This window comes from Diceros bicornis, chromosome 4 (genome assembly GCF_020826845.1).
Source record: "Diceros bicornis minor isolate mBicDic1 chromosome 4, mDicBic1.mat.cur, whole genome shotgun sequence".
Lineage (NCBI taxonomy): Eukaryota > Metazoa > Chordata > Mammalia > Perissodactyla > Rhinocerotidae > Diceros > Diceros bicornis.
Genome location: NC_080743.1, coordinates 99,837,808 through 99,865,721, shown reverse-complemented (window position 1 = coordinate 99,865,721; position 27,914 = coordinate 99,837,808). Strand labels below are relative to the sequence as shown.

The 27,914-nt window shown below is 40.1% G+C and overlaps 1 protein-coding gene across 4 annotated transcripts; it reads right to left on the bottom strand.

The window, feature by feature from the left end:
* Nucleotides 1–27,903, bottom strand: FAM72A (family with sequence similarity 72 member A). Of its 4 annotated transcripts, none has more exons than XM_058540202.1 (4): nucleotides 26,893–27,903; nucleotides 24,585–24,662; nucleotides 20,731–20,855; nucleotides 1–345 (listed from the first exon to the last, which is right to left on the bottom strand). In XM_058540202.1, exons 1-4 carry the CDS (start codon nucleotides 27,042–27,044, stop codon nucleotides 173–175), a joined length of 528 nt encoding a protein of 175 aa, XP_058396185.1. In that variant the 5' UTR covers nucleotides 27,045–27,903; the 3' UTR covers nucleotides 1–172. The 4 variants fall into 4 exon arrangements, with proteins under 4 accessions (XP_058396185.1, XP_058396186.1, XP_058396187.1 ...); XM_058540203.1 differs by lacking the exon at nucleotides 1–345 and adding an exon at nucleotides 10,045–10,345; XM_058540204.1 differs by lacking the exon at nucleotides 1–345 and adding an exon at nucleotides 15,175–16,381.
* Nucleotides 27,904–27,914: the final 11 nt, after the last annotated feature.

Below are 27,914 nucleotides of genomic sequence, written 5' to 3'. Positions count from 1 at the left end.
ACTTTATAGTATGTAAATTGTCTCAATAAAGCTGTTCTAAAAAAGAGAGAAAAGGGAAAGTATACTTTGATCACTAATATATTTCAAGTGAAAATAAACCTCCAATAACTATTCCAGGAGACAGGGAGAGAAAGGGGCTCTGCAGCTGCCACAGAAAGGAATTGGAGGGTAGTTAGAAATATGACTCTGGTACACTGGTGAATGTTACTTTTTGTTCAGACTGTGACATGATAATGGTACAATATGCTTCCTGCTTCAGCCACACAATTTCTGTCTTTAAGTGGATAGAAGAGTGACCAGACAAGGTGGGTTGCCATCTCACTGTTTTAGAGGATTGTGCTCTTCCTGGAAAGAAGACAGCATAGGTCAGTAGAAATAGCAAAAACCTCACATAGACCTAGTTTCAATCCCAGATCCTCCTCTTATCAGCTATGAGGCCTCAGTTTCTTTTCCATATCCACATCTCAAGGTTGAGTAAGAATTATTTAACACGAAATATGAAAATGCCCTAGCCCATAGTAATCATGGAACTTATGTTATTTTCCCAGAATGTCCATCCTTACCAGCAAGATGACATTTTATCTCAAAACCCAGCTGTGGCATGCTTTGTTATTGGTGCAACTCTAAATATCCCCTCTACTGGCACCCACCCCAGCCACAAGTTCACTTTTCATCAGCAACCTTATTATCACTTTTACAGCAACGAAAAGACCTTGAGAATGGAAAATTAGGTCAATGACAAGATTGTGTTGGGAAGAATCTGAGTAGGAGGAAACCCCTCTCCCTGGCTACCTGAGGCACAAGACTGGAGTCAATGGTACACGTCTACAATATAAGCCTGGATAACAATGGTGCAATGGAAACACCGCCCCCACCAGAACAACAGTTTCTATATTAGAGAACTTGAGATGTTATAATCAGAAGCATTTCTAGAAACTATGGAATATTAGGCTAAATGTCAACCATTAGCTAACGTTGTACTTTAAATTCATGCAAATTTTTGACTCCATAGGCATCCTAGTAGCTTTAGGGGGAAAATTATACTCTGCTTATAGTGTAACGGATGAGAAAATGGGCTAAGGAGCCAGGCTGCCTTATTTCAAAACTTGGCTCTGCCTCCTGTGAAACCAGGGCAACTACTTAACCTCTCTGTGCCTGTTGCCTCATGAATCAATTGAGAGAACATTAGTATCTATCTTATAAGGCTATTGTAAGGATTCTACGAGTTAATGTAAAGTGCCTAGAACAGTGGTTGGCCCATAGTAAGCACTCAATAAATCCCTGCATTCAACAAATGTTGAATATAGTTGTAGCTTAGTATGTGCCACTGTTTTAGATTTGGGAATACTACAGTCAACAGAACAGATCAAGTCCCTGCTCTCATGGAGCTTACTTCCTGGTGGGAAGAGGCAAGTAACAACAAAAAATACATATATATTGCTACAGACTCAATTGTGTCTCCCCCCACCACTTGCCCAATTTGTATGTTGAAGCCTTAACCCACAATGCAATGGTATTTGAAGGTGGAGCCTTTGGGAGGTAATCAGCTTTAGATGACGTCACAAGGGTGGAGCCCTCATGATGGGATTAGTGCCCTTATAAGAAGAGGAAGAGACACCAGAACTCTTTCCACCATGTGAAGACACAGCAAGAAGGCGGCTGTCTGCAAGCCAGGAAGACAGCTCTCATCAGGTAATGAATTTGCCAGCACCTTGATCTTGAATTTCCAGCCTCCAGAATTGAGAAATAAATGTCTGTTTTTTAAGCCACCCAGTCTATGGTATTTTGTTGCAGCAGCCCGAGCAGACTAATACAGATTTATATGTAAATATATATTTGAAATGGAAACCTTGCATAAGTACATAGCTGGTTTTACTGAAGGAAAGCTCCCTATACTAAACTACAGTGAGGAGTCTGCATTCCCATTTTAGCAATGGTACCTGCTCTCCACAGTGTAGCCTTGGAGAAGCCACTTGATGACTTGTATCTTAGATTCCTGCATCTGTAAAATGAACTAGATTATTCCTGAAATGTTTGGTTCTACCCATCTTATGGTTGGAATAACAATTCACTTTCTAGGTAAATTATACACACAGCTGTGCTAATGCTTAGAGTGGCAGAGAGGGTGGCCTTAGAGTAGATACTGATGATCTCAATCGTACTTTTCAAATGAAAGATTAATTAAATCCCTAAATTTGGATATGGCTTCCTAGTTAGCAATGTTTCCTTTCTGGAAAAGAACTAGTGTGTGTCAGACAGAGCAGCTCTTTCAGATCATTTTTTTTCCCTCTTGCTTGGCTTATTTGAGCTCTGATTGTGCAGTTCTGGAGTTTCTTCCTTCCCAGATACCAGCAGAGAGAACAGGGCTTACGGTTTCCCTGAGGTTCTTTTGATAAACTGCTGACATCGGATTGATCCAGTCTCATTTCCCCTGTTACTTTCACAGAAAAACTGTAGACAATACAACAGTTCTTTAAAATGTAAGAGAATACTTTTAAAATTATTCAGACATTTTGTAAAATTTAATTATACTCCTTCTCTCATCTCTGAATGCTTTCACTGGGGTGTCTTGGATGTAAAAGATTTATTCAAATTCTTTTGCTCTTGGTTTCTCCAAATTCTCTGAGCAGGTGAGAGCCACTAGGAACATATCCAAGGAAGCATCTTATCACTTCCATCCATTGATCCCTGGGCGCCTTCCACCACCAAATGCACTAAAGGAAACGAATGTCTTCTCCTTCTAGCACTGGGGCAGTGGAAATGAGGGACAACCACAAAGAATTCAGAGTGTATCATATAATAGAACTGTCAGGCAGCTTGTGATGGCAGAAATATTTTTTCCTGGTGACGAGACTAGAAGGATCTTCGTGAAACTGGTAGATGTATTATTTTCACTTCTGAACAGTCCATTTTATAATAGACTGTTTCTTAAAAAGGAAATAGAAACGAGATTTTTGAAATATAAAAAATATGCTCAATCTCACTCAAGATAAATGCAAATAAAAATTACAAGAGGATACTTAGCATATTGGCAGAGAAACAAAAAAAGTGAACAACCACCACTGTTGGCATTTTCACACAAAGGTGGTAGGAGTACAATTTGCTGTATGGAGGGCAGTTTGACAATATCTATCAAATTTTATAGTGCACAAAACCTTGGATTCAGTAATTCCACTTCTAAGAATTTATCCCACAGATATTCCAGATATATGCTTAAAGATGTAGGTATAAAGGTATTTATTACAGAATTATTTGTGAGAACAAAAAATAGAAACTGAGAGGTCCGTGAAGAAGACTGGTTAAATAAGTCCATATACCGGGATGCTATTAAAGAACAATCCCCACAATGTAGTGCTAAGGGGGAAAAGGCACAGAAACATGTGTAAATAATTCCATTTGTGTGATATACAGAAATCAGTGACATGGGCTGCATCTGGGAAGGGAAATTAGGAACGAGTGTTTCATTGTACACCCTGATTTTTCATTGTATACCTTTTTCAAACTTTGGATTTTGTACCATTTGTAGGTATTACATATTTTAAAAATTAATTAAAATTTCAACAGCCACAATAGTGACACAAAAAGTCTATAGGAATAATAGCTTACATGCATTGAATTTTGCTGCATGTCAGGCACTGATTTTCTAAACACTTTGCACATATTATTTGATTTGATGCAACCACAACCTTGTAAGGTGGGTACTATTACTATCTCCATGTCATAGAGGGGGAAAATTGTGGTAGAGAAAGACTGAATAACTTGCCCAAGGATTCACACCTAGTCAGTGGCAGAGCTGAGATTTGAACCCAGGCACCCTGGTTCCAGAGATCAGACTCTTAGCCACCATACTACACTGCTCCTATATAACCTCAGACCTCCATAATGACCTCCTAATTATAGTGCAGTCAATATGAAACTTAGATAACAAACTCAGATGTAAAAGAAATATCTCACTTCTCTATTTTCTTTGAATCAAATCTAATTTTGAGTGCCCATCCAGCTTTATTGGCAGAAAATGTAATCTCAGTCATTATTGGGGCTCCCCCCTCCAAGGGTTATGCAAAGTCCTAGGGTCTTACCTGGCACTAAGCCTGGCAGGGACCCCACCAGTTGTCAGCCCACACTAGTTACCACAGAGATGTCCACTGACCCAGTTCAACACTCTCCCGCCACAGAGTGTAGTCCTACCCCCTCCCATCCCCAGACTGCAAACTTCTTTATATGCTTGGGAAATTTTCTCCTTCCCTTTTCCTGCTACCTTCAAAGGCATCAGGAATATTCTCTTTAATGAGCTCAGGTTTTTTCTAAAGACAGCAAGTGGATGTTAGCTCAGGGCTGATCTTCCTCACACACACACACAAAAAAGACAGCAAGATCATTCTGCAAGAAAATCTCTAAGGTGAAAAATTGCTTAGGGCCTATCTAACTTCTTTAGATGAAAGGGGAAGAGAAAATATAAGAAGAAGACAAAGAAATTCATATCTTAATAAATTATCCTGCCATAGAGTCAAAACCATGAAAAACAGAATAATTTTGGATTTGGAATTCACCTCCTTCATCATTTCCCTCTGCAAGTGTTTGGACTTGTGTGGTGTGGTTCTGGAAAGATGACTGTAATAAATAAATAAAACTTCCATTGGTAGCAGATTTGGACTGAGACACGGGACAGTTAACGCCTGCAATTTGAATGCAAAGGCACACAGAGTCTACTTTGCAAAAGGGACAAAAACCTGATCGGGAAATGAGGATAGCCCCCTTACACCTTAAAAGTCCTCAAATAAAAACCAGTCGAGCACTCAGCCCCTGCTCAGCTAACCAACCCATAAGTGCAGAAAAGAAGACAAGATTGGAATCCAAGGAAGAAAGTGTTAGAATCCAAGGGTCAAAAATCAGAGAGAACATATTTAAATAGAAACCAGGTTGATACCAGAACTTTAGGATGGCTAGAACAGGCAGAAAAAGGAGATGATCTAAGCATAGGATCTTTTGCCTACAGGAGCCCGGGTAAGAGGTCTGCCCCACATTCCATCTGCCACCAATGAAAGCAGAAAGGAAATGTGTAATGCGAGCCAAGCCATGGGGAAAGAGTCCAAGATGGGTGTGCCTCCTGTGTGTTTAGTAATCTTGTCCACCTCAGCAAATCTGAGTTTCTTTATTCTTTGGGCTCCTACCCATTTTAATGAGCAGGGAACGTTTGATCTTAAGCAGTTTCAGAAACCCAATTTTCCCCTAGCCTTTGTCTAAGTTTTGTAGAGGAAAAGGAAGAGCTGCTGTCCTGGTCATATTTGAGTGTGAGCACCCTGGTCAGCTAATTCCTGGCCCTTTGCTCCACCTAGTGGATTTCCAGGCTAGAGAGGCTCTGAAAAGAGACCAGTGATGAGAAGGGTGTACTTTTGCTGATAAATCTGGACTTCTGTCAGTTTCTTTATAGACAATATCCTGTTCCACTCCAATCTGTCCTTGTTCATATTGAGTGAGCTCTCTCATTTATTTCCATTAAAGCCAAATGTGTTGCTGTGAGTCAGCAGAATCTAACAAATTCCTCTTCTCTCTTCTTAATAAATGAATAGCATTATATGACCAGGAGACTCAGCTCAGCATAGAAGAGCATATTCCACTCATAATTATATCCTCTGATGGCCAAACTCAATCAAACCTCAACAGGGTCATTTAATTAAATAATGACCTACCCACTTGTTCCCCATGGGGCTCCTTTGAGCAATAATTGGTTAAATAGGCATAGGAGTTTTTCAAGAAGTTTCACATTCAATTATAAAAACAGATAAAAGAACACTGTAAAGCACGGCAAAGCTAAGGATTTCAGGAATCCCTTTATGGGATTCAGAGTTGATTCTTACACAAAATCTATATGTGGAGATAAAGATTAGTATCAGCGTAGGTTTAAGCCAACAGAGTATACAAAATAAATTCAACAATCTATACTTATTTGCTAGCCTACTGTGCCTCTGTCAGTCATGAGACTTACAATCAATAAAATCATTGTTCTTTATTCCTTACCTACAGTTGATATTTAATTGCTGTTATGGGTTGAATTGTGTCCCCCAAATATTCATATGTTAACATCCTAATCCCCAGTACCTCAGAATATGACCTTATTTGGAGATAGGGTCTTTATAGAGGTAATCAAGTTAAAATGAGGCCATTAGTGTGGGCCCTAATCCAACATGACTGGTGTTCTTATAAAAAGGGGAAATTTGAAGACAGACAGGCATAAAGGAAGAATATGATGTGAAGATGAAGAGGCTGTTTATCAAAAAGCCAAGGAGAGAGGCCTGGAACAGATCCTTCCTTCAGCCCTCAGAAGGAACCAACCCCCCCAACATCTTGATTTCAGACTTCTAGCTCTAAGAACTGTGAGACAATAGATTTCTGTTCTTTAAGCCCCCCACAGTTTGTGGTACTTTGTTAAGACAGCCCTAGCAAACTAACACAATTGCCTCTGGCAAAAAAATAAGAAGCTCTCTGCAAAAATGAAATTAATCCATAGAATGCTAGAGTTGGGAGGGATCTCAGAAAACATATTTCTCAACCCCCTTGCTTTGAAATAAGATGCCCAAGGTCACACAGCAAGTTGGTGACTTAGTCACACTTTTAACTCAACCTTAGCCCATCCATGTTCTATCCTAGTTTGCTGGCTATTTCAAAGATGGTGGCAAAATCATCCTATGATGGTGATGAGATCCAAAACTTTGTTGGAAAGAATTTCCTGGGGGACAATATGCAAGCATAAGCCCTTTCTAAGTATTTGCTAATGGAAACATGTGCTAAATAGGAGAATTAATTGCTGGCTGGATGCCAGCCAGAAGATTGATACCCAGTGGAACAAGGAGACAGGTAACTTGACCCCTGACTGGGTCAATAGGATCTATCATGCCTCCAGACAAGTACTTGGTTGTGGCCTGGTTCTGGCTGGAGGGCTATCCCTATCCCACTGAGGATGGCTCACTAGAGTGACTTAATCATCTATGGGTCAGAAGCTCAGGTTCATGTGAGCAGGGTCGGGGCTGAAGGAACAGAGCCTGAGTAATGCTTCATGGTGGGTGCTTGTTGTAATAGTAAGACGCTGTTGATTAAAGTGCACGACACAAGTAATTGCTAGAGATCCCAAACTAGCTTATCACCTAGGATTATGGAGATCTGATCTAATATCAGACAGAAAGCCCAGTTTCAACTCTGCAGCAGAGGCCTTTGAAAAGTGTCCAGGAGTAACTGGCACTTAATCAATGCAATCATTATCACAGCACATGCTCCTGCAGCTTCAGGCCCCCTCGCAACCACTGACCTGCAAAAGGGAACATATGCCCATGTAATTTTACCACCACCAACATTTGATTCACAGTCCCAGACTCGATCCAAGTGGAAATATGTTCACATATTCACATTTTTATATTTGAGAAACACACGTTCACTGTCGGTAAGAATTCAGTCTTGTATCAGTGATGGTATAAACAGTGATGGGCATGTTCCCTTTAGAGAGGCCTAATCAGCATTAATTTTGATAGACAGGAGACTAAAAGCTACAGCAGGCTGCTAAGCATTTGCTTTTCATCTGATCTTCTCTAAATCTTCCATGAAACATTGGGAAGAATATGACTGCTCTTTACTCCCTGAAATATGGAAGGACCATATGCTACTTATAATTAAGGGACAAAAATATTGACTTGCACTTGGTTTTGCTTCATAAAGTGTTACCATTGGGCATCAGATTGGGTATTTAAAAGACAATATACTTCTCTTGGGGGGTAGACACTATTTTTAGGCCTATACCCTCTCTTTTTTTCCTGGCAGGAGTTCATGGTTCACTTTCACCCACCCTGTAAAAGGCAATTAGAGAAAAGAGAAGGCCCAATCTCCCCTCTCAGCATCTTACAAGTCTTCAATGCATGACCAAGGAGAGGAAGCGGGAAAAAAGAAAAGAAGTATCCTTGAACTTAAGGACCCATAAAATGTTTTCTTAGACGATGGTAGTCTATTTCAGTGTTTTCCAAAGGGTATTCCCAAGTTACCCACTTCAGAATGTCCTAAAGAGCTTGTTAACCATGCAGAGTGCCAGGCGTCCTTATGTGCTCTGAATCAGAATTGATGCGAGTAGGACCCTGGAATCTACATTGTTAACAAGTGTCTCCAGGATCTCCTCTATATATGAAAATGGATTCTACTCATCTTCCCTATGTTTCAACATTGCTGTGCTCCAAGGCTCAATCTCTTCTCTACCTACACTTACTCCCTTGATTGCATCATGTCTCATGTCTTCAAATATTTTTATATGCAAATAGCTCTCAGATTTATATCTGTAGCCCACACCTCTTCCCCAAAACTCCAGAATCCTATATCTAACTTCCTGAATAATGTCTAATAGGCATATTCAAAAACACTCTTTAATTTCCTCTCTGAACTTCATCTTCCTCATCTCAGTCAATGGCACCAATATTCACCCCAAAACCTTAGAGCTGGTCTTGACTCTATCCTTGACATCTTCCTCACTTTCTGAGTCCTGTGAGCTCTTTCAAAATAAGCACCAGAAAACAAAAAATGTCCCAGATCTTCTCTATTCCCTGGGCTACTGCAGCAGCCTGCTATTTGGTCTCTCTACTTGTTTTCTCTATCAGTCAGAATCCAACTGCAGATAACAGAAGCCATTCTAGCCATTTGAAGCAGAAAGAGATTTAACTCAGTTGTGGTAGATTGATGCCACAACAATTCTTCCCATCCCACAGACCTTTTTGCAATGTGACTTTGCCACAACTCTCAAAAAGAAATGGAGTCTATTTTTCCTTTCCCTTGAATCTGGGCCAGTCCTCTGATGAACTTTGACCAATAGAATGAGGCAGCTGTGATCTTGTATGACCCCCAGACCTAGCCATAAGAGGCTTTTACAGCTTCCATTTTCACCCTCTTGGAAGGCAGCCGTCATATAAAGCAGCTCAGGCTAGATTACTGAATGATGAGAGACCATGTGAAGAGAGAGGGCTCAGACTTTTAGGCATCGCTGCCAAGATCCCAGACTTGGGAGGGAGGCCATCCAGCCTTCCAGCTTAGTCTAGCTGACAGCTAAATGCAACCACACATGTGAACCCAGGTGAGAGTAGAAGTGCCCAGCCAACCTAAGTACTGGGGGTGCTCATTACACAGCAACAGATGATTGAAATGTCAGTGAAGTTAGGGCTTGAAAACCTTTAGAGGGCTGTAGGGGCAGGCTCTAGGCTAGGCCTCCAGGAATGACTCCCAGAATAATACTGCAGAACTGGCCTGTGAGAGGAACTGCTACTTTTGCCATAATCTAGAAGCTAAGGATCAGGAAGCCATCAACCACTTTCTAGCTCCAGAAACACACCACCTTAGCCATGATCTTGGATTCAGGAAGTCACTACAAGATCTGTTGGCTGCAGAGCCATACCACAGTCATTTTACACTAGTAAAATGGATAACTAACGTGCTGTCATCACCTTCTCCCCACTGAAGTTAGTTCTGAATTCAAGACTTGTGCAAGTGCATATGACTGGCCAAAAGTAAATTACGTCTGGGGGCCAGCCCGGTGGTGTAGCAGCTAAGCTCACACACTCTGCTTTGGTGGCCCAGGGTTCACGGGTTCAGAACCCCAGGCGTGGACCAACGCACCGCTTGTCAAGCCATGCTGTGGTGGCATTCCGTACAGAGTAGAGGAAGATGGGCACGAATGTTATCCCAGGGCCAATCTTCCTCAGCAAAAAGAGGAGGATTGGCAACAGATGTTAGCTCAGGGCTGATCGTCCTCACACACACACACTAAAAAAGTAAATTATGTCTGAACTTCTAGCTACAAGAAAGTCTGGGAAATGTAGTTTTTAGCTTTTTAGCCTACACACTGCTGAAAGGCACAGAAGGAAGAATTTTTAAAAATGTTTTGTTCACTAGCACTTAAAATAATGCATGCACATATGTTCATTAAATATTTGTTAAACAATTGAACTAAAGTTTGATAAAGGAAAGGTATAATTTAGAGATGACTGTCTCTAGTTAGCCTAGAGTATGCCAGTCTGTATGCCTAAAACCCTGTTTCTGCCATTCCCCTGTATGAATATATCCTGGAAGTATCAGGAAAGATTTAGAATTCAAGATTTTTTTCAGCCTAGTACCTGCCATCTTTATTATCACTGCACAACCATCTCAAGTCAAACACATTGGGTCTTTTTTTTGGTAATACATTTTAATTAAAAAGACGAATTTGGGAGGATGGGAAGAAGTTCTTGAAGGGCAAGCTCTTCAGTCTTTCCTGCTTTCCATGGCTTTGGCCACCCTCTCTCTTTGATGGTTTGTTCTTCAGGACACTGACAGCTTGATTTCTCTGGGTAACATTATGCAAAGGAAATTAGCTCAGTATGTCTTCTACTGACTTCCATCTGTAGCTCAATGTTTTAAGGTATTTGTGAACAAGGCTACAGAACAATTTTGATAAGACAAGGCAATGTTCCAGTCTCTGAGAATATTTCTCCCAAGAAACCATTTTTAAAAATACCACTGAACAGCCTGAAAATCCACCCACGCATGAGCAATCTCCTGCAATATAAAGAAAGCTTTTCAGGTGTCACAGCCATAATAGCAGGTGGTTCCTTTGGGTAGAAAAATTATGGCAAGGATATAGAGACAGAAAGCAAACCATTTTGATATTCTGGGTACAGCTTTTCTCAAGTGAATCATTCCCATATGCCTACTCTTACCATGGGCCTCTTTCCAGAGGAAGTGGGTTGTGTGAATGGAGGTATAGAAATGCATTCTGGTGGGCAAACTTCGATGGTGCCTATATTTAGCAGATCCAATTAATCTTTAGATATTTGACAACTCATTCTTCTATAAGTTTCAAAAGACAAAATTTGAATGTGGAGTTGATACGTGTTTTTGCTCCCCTCATAATAAATACATAGTCTTCTTATGAAGATTCAGTAGTGCTGATCTGAGGCAAGACTGCTTCTGAAATTTCACATAAATAGATTTTAAATACAAGCTTATAAGGGAGCCTGAGACTAATTTGCAAAAGGTGGTCATTTAATTCACTTTTTTATTATGTAATATTTGAGACATATAAAAAGTTTACAAAACTGCTATATACTCTTTAGTGAACTTTTGTGTCTTGTAAGATAAAAATCTGGACTAGTAAAAAAGACTTTGTTTCCAGATAGAAGTACAGCAAAGCTGGAAATTAAAAGTTTTGCATAGTTTTTTCTTTCTCCCAAGTGCATAAGACTAGCATTCTTATCATTTACAGGTATGCCAAATCTCCCTTAGTACTTAAGTCTTTAGCTAAAGACTTAGAAAAGAGAGACACTGTTGTCACATCTTTTTTATTATTTTTGGTGAGGAAGATCAGCCCTGAGCTAACATCCAATGCTGATCCTCCTCTTTTTTTTTGCCGAGGAAGACTGGCCCTGAGCTATCATCTGTGCCCATCTTCCTCTACTTTATATGGGATGCTGCCACAGCATGGTGTGACACGCGGTGCGTGGGTGCGTGTCCGGGATCTGAACCTGGGAACCCTGGGCCGCCGAAGCAGAGAGCATGCACTTAACAGCTTGCGCCACAGGGCAGGCCCATCACATCTTAATTTAAGACAAAAATCAACCAAGGTCTAATAGGGAAAGATGTGGACAGGAAGATTGCTAATGGACAACTTGACTTTAGATGAAAGACAACAACACTGAAAAATACAAAGGAAACACAGTCATTAAGCTAATTAATTCTGGCCCCTCCAAATCTTAGAGTGGTGTCATTTACTAGCTATGTGATGTTGGACAAGTTCTTTAACCTCTCTACACCTCAGTTTCCTGAACTGTGTGTGGTGAGGATAAAAATAGGATCCACGTCTTAGGGTGGTTACATGTAAAGCCCTTAGAACAGTGCCTGGCATACAGTTTGTTGTTGTTAGTGCCTTGGAGTCAATTTCAACTCCCAGCGACCCTGTGGAGAGCAGAGCGGAGCCCTGCTGGGTCTTTTTGCACCATCCTCTCACCTTCCCGCGCTGTATCAGACAACACTCCGCTGCTATTCACAGGGTCTTCATGGTGTACAATAAATCCTCAACAAATGTTAGCTCACTTTCTTCCTCCTCCTCAACAGAATGTTAGCTCCACATGAAAGCAGAGACGTTGTCTTATTCAGTTCTGTATCCTCAGCTTCTATTTTGCCCACAGTAGGCACTCAATAAATATTTGTTGAATGGATTAATTAATGAAAGTAGCTAGGATTTGAGGCTGAAAGTGAAAGAGAATTTGTTCGAAGTTTTATAGCTAGTGAGGGAAAAATAGACCTCTGGTTTAAGGTAGGTTAGGGCGGTAGGAAAGAACCCTAAATGAAGATGAGAAGACTCACATTCAAGTTTAAATTCTTATAACTCTCTGGGTGTTGGGACTAGGGTTTTCTTTTTTAATTTGTAAAACAGGAATAACTCCCAAGGTTATTCTGAGGATGAAATTAAGGTGTATATGAGAGCTCACAATAAACTATAAAGGGATATACAAACACATGATATTATTAATATTTATCTCAGTAAGTTTATCCATCGGATGACAATAAAATGATTCTATGCGAGTCTTAGAAGAAAGAATCTTTAGCTCAAGACTTAAGTACTAAAAATATTCAACCCCAGAGGTACCACAGACATAGACTAATTTTTTCCATCTGTGCAGTTTAGGGTAGTTTTGGCATACTCTCAATACCAGGCAAGAAAGAAACTATGGTTTAGGCTGCTTTTAAAGTTAAAAAAAAAAAAAGGCAGAAAAGGAAACTATTTCCTTTTATAAGCAAGAATGTTAAAATAGGGAAAGCCTTCAATGAGTAATTCTCCACTGAAGCAAGACTATTTGATCCACATCCTCTCCTACCTTTCCCCACTCCCCATTTATGTCCTAATTACTTAGTTGTTTTATATATTATGATTTATGTGTTATGGTCACTTCCATCTCACCAAAGAAGAGCAATACAGATTATTCTTTATCAGTCATATGTGACTCAGAGGTCAAAAGAGCAGTTCTCCCTAGATTAGTAATATTTAAATAGTTTTCCCTGGTTTTCCAAGCCAGGGACTATTCAAAATACTAAAGCTTTAAGATTAGCCCCCACCCAAGATGCCTCAACAGAGCCTGAGCTTGAGGTTGAGAAACTGACTTGAGGAAAAAGATAAAGGAGCAAAAAAAAAGCCATAGTGGGTGAGCTGATGACTCACTTCCACTTCCTTGAACTTCAGGAATGACAAGACGGAAGAGGGAAAAAAAGGCAGTGCCCCACAGCAGGCCAGATGTTCCATGAAAGACAAGAAATTCAGGGAACTCAAAGACCTATATATGTTCTTAGGGCAAAGGCAATAAATGTAATTTCCATGGTCAAGTGTTAAGTGCATTAAAGAAAGAACACTAGGCAAACTAACCTTGATTTCACTCTACTATCAGAGCTATCGTCCTAAAGCTGATCATTTTACTCTCCTGCTTAAAAGCCTCAATACCTCCACATTGCTACTGGAGTAAATCTAAACTTACAATGGCATAGAATATTCTTCATAACCTTCCTTGTTAGCTTCATCTTTTAATTAATTCTTATCACATATCTTGGAAGGTTTAGGGGACCACTTATAATTTACCAATAAAAATAAGCCAGATACTTTTAAACTCTGGTCTATTTGTTTACATTATTCTCTCTGCCCAAAACTCTCATCCCAGCTGGCAAACCTCTAACTGTGCTTCAAAGCCTGGCTCAAGTATCATTTCTTCTCTGTAGCTTTCTCAACTCTCACTCTCTCCTACTACCCAGAATGATTGTTATTTCATCTATGGTGTCATTGAACTTCAAGCATGCCTTTGTGAAATCACCTAGCCCAACGCATTAGATAGACTCGTAGGGTTCAATCCTCTTCCCAACTCACTGCATACTCCATGAAGGCAAGTGTGAGCCCGTTGTTGTGCAAATCTTGCCACACCATACGAGCACCATCCAGGTTTGCCGAATTGAATCAAATATTAGAAGAGGACAAAAGCATACTAGATTTCAGGCCTAGAATTATGCTGGGACTAGAAAGTGTATGCTAAATCCACATATGTGATTCTGCTTTTGGTCTTACCAGAGTGCATGTAATTTGCTTTTATTAAAAAAGTGTCATGAATATATTTCTCTAGATAAAACATTATTAATCCATTTTCAGCTTAGAATTGGCCTCCCCATAACCCAGTTAGCCAGAAGGTAGCTGAGTAATTTGAAATATTCTCCAGCTGGAGCAGAATCATATTTGGAGCTTACTTCAATCAGTGCACCTCTGTCTTGCTTTGGCTCTTCAAAGAGCCCCTCAGTCAACCATAGCCTTTGAAGTCACAAGCAGAACAGAAACCGGATGAACTCTGTTGAATTTTAAACTTGCCACATTCCCTACTCTCAAACTTTTCTTTTCTAATTGAACAAGTCACTGAAGAAGTATACAGTGTAGTATCAATTTATTTTTTTTATCTTATCCATTATGCCACCTTGTTCCAGAAAGCCTTTAAGAGAGGTTAAAGAAAAAAACTCCAAATCCCAAAGCAAACTGTCCCACACTCATCCCTTTGCTTTTTTTGGTGAACTTCTGTCAGTGCTGATGATCAGTGTGAAAGACTTTTGGAAAAGTTTTCCAGGTACTAGTAAGAGCATTTCCTGAAGCATCTTTTATTTTGGTTTGTAGCAAATGATTCTGTCAATACCCACAGGTCACTTTTACCCCAAGACCCAGTATGAGTTTGTTCAACCTTGAAATCATTCACTTCGGCCCTTACCTCAGGTACATAACAAGGTAGTTAGTTACGCAGCATGTGTCCTGGCTAAATCAAATCATAGCTGATTCACATCTGAAGGTGCTCAGGGGGTACAGCATAAAGATTAAGAGCAGGAGCTCTGGAGTCAGTCTGTCTGTCTGAGTTTGAATCTGGCCACACCTCTGACCAATTATGTGATCTTGGACAAGCTACTTAAGCTCTCTATGCCTCACCTGTCTTATCAGCAAAAAAGGAATAATAATGGTACTTACCTCACAGGTTTGTTGTGTGGAATTAGCGAATTAAATATGTAAAGCACTTAGAATAGTGTCTGGCACATGGTAAGCACTCAATAAACGATAGCTCTTAATTCTACACTTTCATATTTTTAGGTAAAAAACGTGGGTACAATAAAAAATTAAAGGAAGGCTGGTCATTTTTAGAACACAAATTTTATTTACAAAACTACACCTCAGTTGGCTTTGGTATCACTATTGACAAAATGCCTACAGCTGAGATATTAGCTGAGGTGCTACATTGATTTTAGCTTTACATAAAACCAGAATCCAACACGATCCCAATTTCCAATTCCTGTGTGGCTCTGAATGTAGCTTTAAAAAGAAAAAAACTCTTTATAATGTACAATGGCTTAAGAAAACCACTTTAGTCTTTTTATTTTTTTCTATTTAAGGGTTGGGACCAAGACTACTCATCTGAAATTTGCTACTTACAGAGAACATCCTAGAGAATGGGATAACTTAAAGATGGAGGTTTAGTTTATCTGGCTTTCATAATACAATATCCATATGACTTAAGAAGAATGTAAATAAATAATATTGTTAAAGAGTATATATTGATAATTTTCCAACAAATTCATTTATCTAACATCATGCTGAGGAATCAAGAGGATTCCTCTATACATTTTAAAGTTTTAATTTTTTCTATTTACTGATTCATAAAATCTTGCTCCATATTAAAGTAGTTATCACCAATATAATATATGATAATCAGTACCCATGGAAACTAACAGCCTGTTGTCTAAAATCTCCTGTTAAGCTTTAATTCCCACTTGAACTTCACATATGTATGCTTGGTTATATGCATGGATTTATGCATGGATATACGTATGGTTGACATATATGTGGGTACTAATGCCTCTTATTCACGAATGTAAAATTAATGATATCTGGCATCTAATTGTAAGAAAAACTCCCCTAGATTGGGAGATAGCTGAGTGATACGTGAAAGAATCTTCTTCTATCTGAATTTAAGAATATCTATACTGGGCAGAGGGACGGAGAGAGAGGAAGAAGTAGAAGTAAAAGAAAAGAACTACATTGGCTCAAATTAAACTCAGGTAATTAATTTGAGACAGCAAATAAATAAATCAACAAATGCCCCATTTTTGTTTTCCAAAGAAAGAAATCACTGGCAAATCCTTACTAACAATTTTAAAGTTGATCTATTAACATATATGTTAAGTAGGAAAAAGTTTGAATATCATATATTTCATAATTCCATTCATCTAATACACTCCTCTGCTGAGATATCTAACACGTCTTCATCTGTATTCTCTTCTATCTCTGGCAAGTTGCCCCAAAGTAGGAAGTTTGCACCTGAAAATAAAAGCCAGATACTTCCTTGTCAAATAGAATTGTTTGGTGCTGACTACTGTTAAAACTCAGAACATGATACATGAAACCTTATATGTTAACATTCTGATATTAAACCATAATGTCAGCAGTAAAGAAAAAAGCTATTTAAGAATGTACCACAAATCAAATTATCTAGTATTATTCATCTAGAACATAAACATCCTTTAAGCCTTTTAAACAAGGGCTTGAATTCTAGACTCTTAGAACTCAAAAGGATCTCAGGGGTCCATTTACTCAAACCCTCCCTCCAGCTCCATAATGCCATAATCACTTTACACTGATAATTTTCAAATCTATTTTAATGATTTTTAAGATTGGAGATGACACAGGATCCTTTTAGATTAAGTGTCTCTTTGGAGGGTGCAGAGAAAAGACCTGAATAAGTCTCCTAATCCCCTCAACAAGCATGGAAGCAGCTGGTGCCTTTTTTCTGATTAAAAAAAGCCAAGTTTTGGAACCAGTTATAATATGAACAGTAATCCTTGATATAGGTGGATTTTAGGCTAGAGGCTGTCAAGGTAGAACTGTAAACTTTAGGAACAGGTTTAGCTGTCAATATAATAATTAAAACAACAATCTAAAACCTTACGGTGAAAGGACAGTCAGATTTCATATTGAGGAATCTTGCACTGGTATATAGCACAAGACCACATATACGGTAGAGGATAACGAGATGGTTTATTCTGGGCATGTACTACATTACAACTTGAAAGCACTAAATTTAAAAAAAAAATACCATTATTAATTGACCTCTAGGAGAGCCAATGAAGTCCAACAAGAAAACAAATCTCAAGCTGTCCAGTCATCTATGTGGGCACGAGGAGGACTCAGCAACTCTGGATGTCCACTCTATACACATGGTGGAACAGCATGAGCCAGGGTGTGGAGATTTGGTTTGAATCCAATTTCTACCACTCTAAGTACACCATGGAGGTTTTTACCACTTTTACTACAAATGTATGCAACCACAGACAATATATATTATTGTGTTGTGTATTTAACTTTTTTACAGTAAGGTACTATACTATATATATCTTTTCTAATTTGCTTTTTTTCATTCATCATTATGTTTTTGGGATTTACCTATGTCCTATGTCCATATATGTAGGCTTAGCTCATTTAGCTCATTTCTTTTTATTTCTTTAGAGTATTCCTTTGTGTGAATTAAAAAAATATATATATATATATCTATACATTGCAAATATGTCCCATCTTCATCCTTTCCTCTAACTGCCCATTTTGTACAGGTGCCCAAGGAGACACGTACAAGGATGTGCACTGCTGCATTGTTGAAACAGTGGAGGGGCCGGCCCAGTGGCATAGTGGTTAAGTTTGCACGTTCTGCTTCAGTGGTCCAGGGTTCACCGGTTTGGATCATGGACACGGACTTACTCACCGCTCCTCAAGCCATGCTGAGGCGGTGTCCCACATAGAAGAACTAGAAGGACCTACAACTAGAGACACAACTATGTACTGGGGCTTTCAGGAGAAAAGACAAAAAAAAGAAGAAACAGTGGAAACCATCAACTGTCTCCCTTGGTTGAGATACTGGAATCTAATCAGGCAAGAAGTTAGCATCTATTTGATACTGGTGTAGATAAAGATGTCTAACATATCATTTTCTGTAATTTTTTGTGTGCTTGAATTGTTTATAATAAAAAATATTTTTTCCTCAAGAATGAATGGTGTTCTGCTTCTGGTAATATGGCATTGAAGAGTTGACAGGATAGTAAGGAACTACTAGGCCAAAATCTAACGGACAATTAGAACCCACGACGTTGAAGGGAGTGTTGAAGTCAATTTGCCTTTGAGGACATTTGCCAATCCCAGGGAATATGAACTGAGGTTTCCCAAGCCTCCTCAGGAAAGTTTCGGGAAATCAGGTCTAGAAGTGAAGGCTAGCCTAGAACATAGACTTCTTGGGGCCCTTTCAGTCTAAACATTCTAGAGTTTTGTAAAGCTTGTGTATGTATTCCTTTGATGCTGTTGATTCCAATATCATGAGAAACCCTGTTTTATACCAAGCATCTAGAAAACCTTGCTTTAAATCACAATATTAGGGTTACAAAGGAGAAGTTTGATATTCTTGGAGTCAATACTCAGAGACGTGAGTAGCTCGGCACAATTGGTTCAAAGGAGAAAAAATAAACTAAGAGATTGGATCTGACAAAAGCAGCACCTTCCTTTCTCTGTTAAGAAGGGAGGAAGGAAATCCTGTGATACATCTGTTTCTCATGGATTAGATTCAATGCAAATGGAAGAATGCTGGGCTTTTATCTTTGAAAAATTGACCAATATTAAAAAGTAAATCAAAATTGAAAAATCTCCACCCTGTGTTTTGAATTCTATGAAGCAGGAAAAATAGTATCAAAGCAGAAACTTCCTTTAATGTGTCCCATGAGCAACACAAATATAAAACTGGAGGCCTAAATTAGGAGCCTATCTCTCCCTTAGGGGAGTTCAGATAAGTCCTTGCTCAAAAATGGCCTTCTTAACATACTAGAGTCTTAACTTAAGACCCCCAGATAGGGCCAGCCCGGTGGCATAGTGGTTAAGTTGGCGTGCTCTGCTTCGGCAGCCTGGGGTTCACAGGTTCGGATCCCCAGCGTGGACCTATGCACCACTTATCAAGCCATGCTGTGGCAGGCATCCCACATATAAAGTAGAGGAAGATGGGCATGGATGTTAGCCCAGGGCCAATCTTCCTCAGCAAAAAGAGGAGGATTGGCAACAGATGTTAGCTCAGGGCTAATCTTCCTCACCAAAAAAAAAAAAAAAAAAAGACCCCCCAAATGATGGGTTAAGAGCCACAGTTGAATGCCAGGTGATAAAAAAATTCAGAGTCTAAAAAAACCCAAGCATAATTGGAGAGTTTAAAGAACCTGACAACCTAGCTTACAAATTCATGAACTTTTAGTTTGTGAAGGCAAATCATACTTTTAAAAAAGGAATATATTTTAAGTTCTAAAGAAGACTAAAACACACATTTAAAAACCTGAGAGTGTTAGTGCCCACTTGGATTATCAAGTTCTTCAAACTTGTTCTGTAAACTAAAGTTCAGTAAACTTTAGGTCCCACTATAAAAGTCCCATTAAAAGTCAACTTGGGGGCCGGCGCGGCGGCTTAGCGGTTACGTGCGCACGCTCCGCTGCTGGCGGCCCGGGGTTCGGATCCCGGGCGCGCACAGAGGCACCGCTTCTCCAGCCATGCTGAGGCTGCGTCCCACATACAGCAACTAGAAGGATGTGCAGCTATGACATACAACTATCTACTGGGGCTTTGGGGGGAAAAATAAATAAATAAAATCTTAAAAAAAAGTCAACTTGGGGGCGGGCCCCGTGACTTAGCGGTTAAGTGTGCGCTCCGCTACTGGCAGCCTGGGTTTGGATCCTGGGCGCGCATCGACGCACCGCTTCTCCGGCCATGCTGAGGCCACGTCCCACATACAGCAACTAGAAGGATGTGCAACTATGACATACAACTATCGACTGGGGCTTTGGGGAAAAAAAAAAAAGGAAGAGGATTGGCAATAGATGTTAGCTCAGAGCCGGTCTTCCCCAGCAAAAAGAGGAGGATTAGCATCGATGTTAGCTCAGGGCTGATCTCCCTCACAAAAAGAAAAGTCAACTTGGTCTGTTGTGTAAATAGATATCAGACATTGAGAACATGAGTCCTGTAACAAAACTGAATGGCTCCAGACAATATAAAATGTATTATGTAAATATCCTTTAAGAATTGGTTGTTTATTTTCCTACTAAATAATTAGTACAACATATTGGTATTAAATATTTCCCTTGACCAAAAGTCCATCATAATTAATATAGATATCAAAATGTCTATTTTTATTCTGAAGCAATATCACCAAATACAGAGGTTACCTAGTCATCCTCCCTCGCAACTCCCCACACCCCCAGCCTCCTTTCCCCACCTTTCTTACACATACACACACACACACACACACACACACACACACAATTGACTATCAAATCTAAAATCTTCCAAAATTCTCTGGAGTTATAATATGTATCAAGGCAGCAATTTAGAGCAATTAAAGTATTAATTTAAGAAGGCCAAGAAATCTAGCCAAGTTTGAGGCACTTAAATACAACGATGAACATAAAAATGGCAAAGAATTTTTGCTAGTAGTTTCCAAAAGTGAATATTTGGGATAAAAGGACTGAAGTTTCACTCTAGCAGATCCAACCCAGGTAAGAAGGTCTCAGAGGGAATCCTGAAATAATCTATTGGGAGTTTAACTCAGGTATTGATAGACAAATGTTAGAGGAATGTCTGAGTCAATTGTTGCTTACCGGTAGAGTCTAGTCTGTTAATATCATAAACTGCCTGGCTGTGAAACATCCAGAAGTGTCCGTTGTTGCAGGAAAGAAGGCAGGAACAACATGGAACTATCACATGATAACCTACAATGTTCCCACTAAAAAAAAAAGGTAAATATTATTAGGTACCACGTAATACCTAGCTACAATGTAATACCTGGCCATGTAAGCATTTTTATATGCTAATATAAATAGATAGACCATATAAAGACCTCATTTCCTCCTAACAACTTCCATTGCTAGCATCTTTGGGATGGGAGTTACTCTAATAACAGTTACACTTCTACTGTCAAGTGGGAAAATTGTCTTAGTTAAGTGAAATAATACTAACACATTCTCCATTTCTTTGCTAGTATTATTTTATGCATTCTTCCTTCAGAAGCTAGCTTTTAGATGCCATAAGGTTGTGATTTGTTCTGTAAAGCATGCAAAATTGATGTGCTGTATAGACAACACATATTAAATAAACTCAGATCTGTGGATAAAAGGTTTTTGCCATCCCCAGGACTGTGGCAAGTTGGGTTCTTATATGTTCTAGTTCCATGCTAGCACCTAAAAACTGCTTCAACAGATGGAGGAGTAGGAAGACAGCATGAGCCCCTGTAAACCAAACACAAGCTGGGCTGCTCTAATTTTAGTTTCAGTGTTTTTGAAGGAATTCAGAAATAAAGCAAATCCACAGCCTCTAGAGAAAGTTGCAGAAGTTTTTATTGTCTTCAGGATTATCCGCCTAAGTACCTCACTCTTCCACAGATTTTTTGCCAATATAGTCACTACTAAATAGGTGAACATCCAGGGAATGTTTAAGGTGGCACTTAAAAAAAAAAAAATGACAATATGAACTGCTTATACCTTGAGTCATAAAAATTCTTATTATAGCTTATTCCCACCCTGTGAGATGTAGGAGTCAGTCATTTTTTGTGAGGCCCTATAAAAAATACTATAAAAGGAACCAGCCCACCTACAATGTCTCCTAATCATAATCTGCCTGAAAGGTAAACAAATGAAAGCGAAACTTGTTCTTGGACTAGAACTGACAGTTATTTATAAGACTATATTGCAAGTGTAAATTCTATGGCTTTAATTACCACCCATATTCATTCAACCATTCATTCACTCATCCAACTAATGTTTATTGAGCATCTACTATGTGTCAGGTACTGTTCCAGGTGCTAGGAATACAGCAGCGGACAAGGTCCTTGTTCTTATGGAGCTAAATTTTTGTGTGTGTGTGAGGCAGATGGGCCCTGAGCTAACATCCATGCCAATCCTCCTCTTTTTTTTTTGTCTTTTGCTGAGGGAGACTGGCCCTGGGCTAACATCCACGCCCATCTTCCTCCACTTTATATGGGACGCCACCACAGCATGGCCTGAGGAGTGGTGCATCGGTGCGCACCTGGGATCCGAACCCGGGCTGCCAGCAGCAGAGCACGCGCACTTAATCACTATGCCATGGGGCCGGCCCCTGGAGCTAACTTTCCAGTAGGGACACATCAGACCATTTTGCTTCCTTCAATGGCTTCTCATTGGCCAAAAATGAAAATAAAAAAACCTTTCATACCAAGGTCTAGATCTGCGCTATCTAAAATGTGGTTATTGAGCACTTGAAATTCAGCTAGCATGAACTGCAATGTGCTGTAAGTATAAAGCATACACCACATTTCAAAGACTAAGAGTTAAAAAGAGAATGTAAAATATTTCATTAATAATTTTTTATGTGGCCGGCCCTGTGGCTTCGCAGTTAAGTGCGCGCGCTCCGCTGCTGGTGGCCAGGGTTCGGATCCCAGGCGTGAACCGAGGCACCGCTTCTCCAGCCATGCTGAGGCCGAGTCCCACATACAGCAACTAGAAGGATGTGCAGCTATGACATACAAATATCTACTGGGGCTTTGGGGGGAAAAAAATAAATAAATAAAATCTTTAAAAAATATAATAATTTTTTATGTTAGTTACATGTTGACACGATAATATTTTGGATATATTGGGTTAAATAAAATACATGATTAAAATTAATTTCACCTGTTTCTTTTTATTTTTTAAAATGCGGTTACTAGAACATTTTAAATTACACATGTGGCTTGCATATTTCTATTAAACAATGCCGCTCTAGATTATCTGGGTTCTTACTACATCTCCAATCTACTTATACTACCCTCCCCCAATGCTCACAATGTCTCAGCCACACTGGCCATCATCTTTTTATTCCTTAAGTTTAAACATGTTATTCCTTAAGAAGAAACATGTTAAGTTTCTTCTCACCTTGTGTTCTCTGCACTTGCTATTCCCTCTGCCTGGAACGTTCTTCCTCTGTCTCCTTCTCATCTTTTAGGATTCAACTCCAATGTTACCTTCTCATGAGAAGGCTTCCCTGACCATGCTATCTAAAATAGCTCCTACCCACTCTCCCAACCTCTATTATTCTTTTATTTATTTATTTTTTGTGAGGAAGATCAGCCCTGAGCTAACATCCATGCCAATCCTCCTCTTTTTGCTGAGGAAGACTGGCCCTGGGCTAACATCCGTGCCCATCTTCCTCCGTTTTATGTGGGATGCAGCCACAGCATGGCCTGACCAGCGGTGCATCGGTGCACGTCGGGGATCCGAACCTGGGCCACTAGCAGCAGAACGCGTGCACTTAACCACTATGCCACCGGGCTGGCCCCATTATTATTCTCTATCACTTATTATTATTATTTCCTTTGGTGCACTTCCCACTCTATTCAATATCTTATTTATTTAAATATCTTATTGATTGATTGACTGTCTTTCTACTAGGATATAATGTTCAAAGGCTAGTTATTTTCTCTTATTTATTGCTGCGTTTCCAGCCCCTATAACAATGACTAGCACATATAAGGACCTCAATACATAGTTTGAATGAATGAAATGATTTAGTCATTAGCACACGAGAAGAGTTTGCTAATTTAAATTATTGGGATTATAATTTATAATCCAAACCCTATTTAAATGAGAAAATCTCAACTTTCTTCTCTCTAAAATGGGACTAATAACACTCAAATCTGTCAACCTCTCAAAAGATAATAGTAGGGGGCCAGCCTGGTGGCGTGGTGGTGAAGTGCACGAGCTCCACTAAGGTGGCCCGGGGTTCGCAGGTTCAGACCCCGGGCGTGCACTGATGCACCACTTGTCAAGCCATGCTGTGGCAACGTCCCACATAAAGTAGAGGAAGATGGGCAGGGATGTTAACCCAGGGCCAATCTTGCTCAGCAAAAAGAGGAGGACTGGCATCGGATGTTAGCTCAGGCTAGTCTTCCTCACACACACACACAAAAAGATAATAGTAATAGCTTTCATCTGTGTCGTAATTTATAGTTTATCAAGCCCTTTAACATTCATAATTCATTTAATCTTCACAACTCTATAAGATAAACAAAAAATATATTTTAATTTCTATCATAAGAAGACAAGAACTTCTTATGATAGAAATTAAAAAACAGAGGTTCAGAGGTTTAGAGGTGTAAGGAGTTTACTCAAGATCACACAGAGAGCAAGGGCAGGGCCAGAGCTCAAACCCGATTTTTATGACTGTAAATCCAAGTTTTTTTTCCCCTAAACTACATTGCCTTTGTCTGAACATTAAAGCGGATATTTGTCAATGCACTTTGAAAGATTGTAAAATCATATACAAATGTAAAGTGTCATAAGACCCATTTAAAAAATAGCTCTAAGTAACAAATGGTTTTTCAATGGCTCATTGCATGGGTTATAACCAGAGCTCGATACAGCCCACTGAACCTTTCTCTGTGCTTTGGTGTCAACATCCATCTCCCAAACCCAGCGCTAGCTAGCATATTGCCACAAATTACCATTTTAAACATGCGATGTCCTTCAGTTTACACTTGCAGATTTCAGTGAAATAGCATCGTCCAATGAAGTCTACTGCACTGGAGAGGGAAAAGTATAGAGATAGTCAAACGTGCTTTTAAAAAAATTGTTGTAAAAAACACATAACATAAAACTTACTAATGACCATCTTTAAGTGTACAGTTCAGAAGTGTTGTGTGTTCACGTTGTTGTGCAACGAATCTCCAGACCTTCTCCTTCCTGCAAAACTGAAACTCTACACCCATTTAACAATTCCCCATTTCCCTCTTTCCCCAGCCTTTGGAAACCACCATTCTACTTTCTGTTTCTATGAAATTCGACTACTTCAGATACCACATATAAGTGGAATCATAAGGTATTTGTCTTTTTGTGACTGCCTTATTTCACTTAGGATAATGTCCTCAGGGTCCATCTATGTTGTAGCATGTGACAGGATATCCTTCCTTTTTAAGGCTGAATAATATTTCATTTTATGCACATACCACATTTTGCTTATTCATTCATCTGCTGATGGACATTGGGGCTGCTTCCACTTCTTGGTGGGTGAATATCTCTTGTAGATCCTATATTGAATTCTTTTGGATATATATCCAGAAGTGGGATTCCTGGATCATATGCTAATTCTATTTTCAATTTTTTGAGGAACTGCCATGCTATTTTCCATAGCAGCAGTACCATTTTACATTCCCATCGACAGTGCACAAAGGTTCCAATTTTTCCATATCCTTGCCCTCAAATGTACTTTTGATTGTGATTTAGCATGAATTTTGTAGACCCAAAGAACTGAAAGAGACTCTAAAGTAGAACTACAGTATATTTTGTAAGAGTCAGTTAATATTCGTGAGCTCACCATAAATATGACAAACCTTCCATTTAAAAAACCTCACGCGTTCATTGGTTCACACACATCTTAGCACATTAATCCATCACCATTATAACCCCTGCAAGGAAGAGTAGACAATAGGAAAGATCTGATTCCATTCTAGACTCTGGTTTAACCTCTCATAAATCACATACCCGAGCCTTCCTTATGACTTACTACTTACCACAGCTATTGCAAAGGTGAATAGGTTAATATTTAAAATTTGTGTGTGTATGTGCTACTAAAAAAAAAAAGCAGTAAACAACAAATCAGACTTGCAATAGTAGGTTCTAGGTTTATTGTCTAGTGCTTCTTCTTCTTGCAACACAGACACACACACACACACATACACACACACTCAGAGGTACTTAAAATATTAACCATTTATCTTTGCAATAAATGAGAGCCTTTGGCTTTGCCCCTTGGCATGACTACACTTAAACCAATTCAGAAAAGATTTCAAAGGAGGAAGAGTCCACAGCTCTGAGTATACTTAAAACATTTTTAAAGTTTCTATCATTATTATGAAATTCATTTTAAAGTATTATGACTCAGCCTGCCTCCTCTGCCCCTGTGTCCATAGAACAGTTGTCCACCCATATTTTGGATAATTACTCTTTCAGCTTCATGATAAAGTTTCAATAAGGAGCTAAATCTTGACAATCATGTAAGGGTACATATATGCTGACTATGAAAAGAGAAGGTACCTTTTAGAGCAAGAAAAAGGTATATTTGAGTCAAATAAAATGACTCTTTTTCCAAATAGGAAGCAAATTCTTAAGGACTCTACACCACAACATGGAATTTAAAAGGATTTAACTATGGAAACGAATGCATAATATCCAAAATAGGCTTTATGGGAGATGAAGATTATTTTAGGGCTAAGTATTTCATCTCATAAAAATCTATTTAAGTCTCTCTCATTCAGAAAAAGAGAGATTTTGAGAAAAGAATACTGAATTAGATGGACAATAGATCCGATTCAGCATGCCAATTGCAAACAATGGTAGAAAACTATAAATTTTTTTGGTGTAAAACTTTACGGATAAAACCGAAAAACTTACATGGCCTCTCCTCTCCAACAGTTCAGAAAATCTTGCCTGAGTTTACCTAGAGTCTAAGTCACGGCCTTGATCTAGTGAGATAGGATGGCTGGGTAGGGCACAGCGCCAGGGATCCAACTGAGGGTTGCGGTCACACGACTATAATTGAACTAGAAGCATTACATCAGGACTGACCACTCTGGCTAAGCCACAGACTTTGTCCAGACAGTCTGCCCACTTAGTTATACGCCAAGGGGATCATCAGACTGCTGGGAGTGGCTGGAACACGAAAATGATAACCTCCTCGTTGACTCCCAGAGGTCCAAGCCGTGCACTTTTCCCATTTAGTTAAAGGCTACCGTTGCCGCCACTAGCATGACTTACTTGGTAGGAGGGATGTCTGTAGAGAAAAGGTCTATTTCAGTATCAGCCAGCAAGACAGCCTTCATTCCCCTAGAGCTGAGCACTTGTTTACAGAATTTGCAACACAGGATGGACACGCACCGGTCTTTGAAACTACAACTGCTGGTGGACATGGCGTCCGGGAAGGAGGCGGTGCGGGAATTTGAAAAAGGAAATGAGAGCAGTACTTTTCCCAGTTGGGTTTTCCCCAGGCTAAAAATCAAATGGCGAGGCTCCGAGTTTTTCTAAAGCCCTAAAATTGGGAAGGAAATGAGTTCTTTTCTGTTTTCCCGTGGGAGGGTAAAAGTATTATTTATTAAGAACAGGGGGCAGGCAGCAAATGTGGCTTTCTTTTTCCCTTTAGGCGAAGGGAGTGGCGTTTGAAGCGGGGAGGAGGCAGGCTGCCTGGGGCCTCGGGAACTTCCCCGCAGCTTTCCCTTTCTCCCGCCTGAAGGAACCTCCACTCTTGAGCTCCGCCCGGTCAGCGATTCCCTGGCTTCTACCCCGCAGCCTCGTATTTAAGGCTGCTGCTCTCGCAGGCCCCTCCCTCGGAGCGCTCCAATTCCAATCTCGGATCGCGGCTGCGCGTGCCCACCCACGCCTGCCCTCCGGGATTCAGGCTCCCCTCAGCTTTCCCGCCGGGACGAGCCCTGCTTCTCCTCGGCCCTCCCGGCCCGGTCCTCTGCCCTGCTGGCTCGCGGCCCCGCTTCGCTGCTCCCCGGCGCCCCCGGCCCTCAGCGTGCCGGCTCTCGCGCGGTTTTCCTCACGCTCCCCTCCCCTCAGGTCTCCCTCGAGCCCCCGCGGTCCCCTCAGTTCTCTCCCCGGGCGGCCGTGGTGGTAGGGCGGGGCAGAGGTCGCTTTTTGGGCTCAGTCGCCTTGGGGTCCCTGTCACCGAATACGTCTTTTGCTCCCTCTTCCGCTCTCTCTGCCTTTCCAACCCGCTGACAGTTTGAATTGCCAGCGCCGCACGCCGATTGGGAGAACTAGTGTTCGCCCCGGTCCCG

What these genes read in the sequence shown, in the direction of transcription:
- FAM72A (XM_058540202.1), bottom strand. Translation starts at nt 27,044, where the DNA reads ATGTCCACCAGCAGTTGTAGTTTCAAAGACCGGTGCGTGTCCATCCTG. An exon ending in ACAGACATCCCTCCTACCAA is followed by an intron (nt 24,663 to 26,892) that starts GTAAGTCATGCT and finishes TTCCCTCTCCAG; the next exon opens with TGCAGTAGACTTCATTGGAC. An exon ending in TAACAGACTAGACTCTACCG is followed by an intron (nt 346 to 20,730) that starts GTAAGCAACAAT and finishes TCTTCTTTCCAG; the next exon opens with GAAGAGCACAATCCTCTAAA.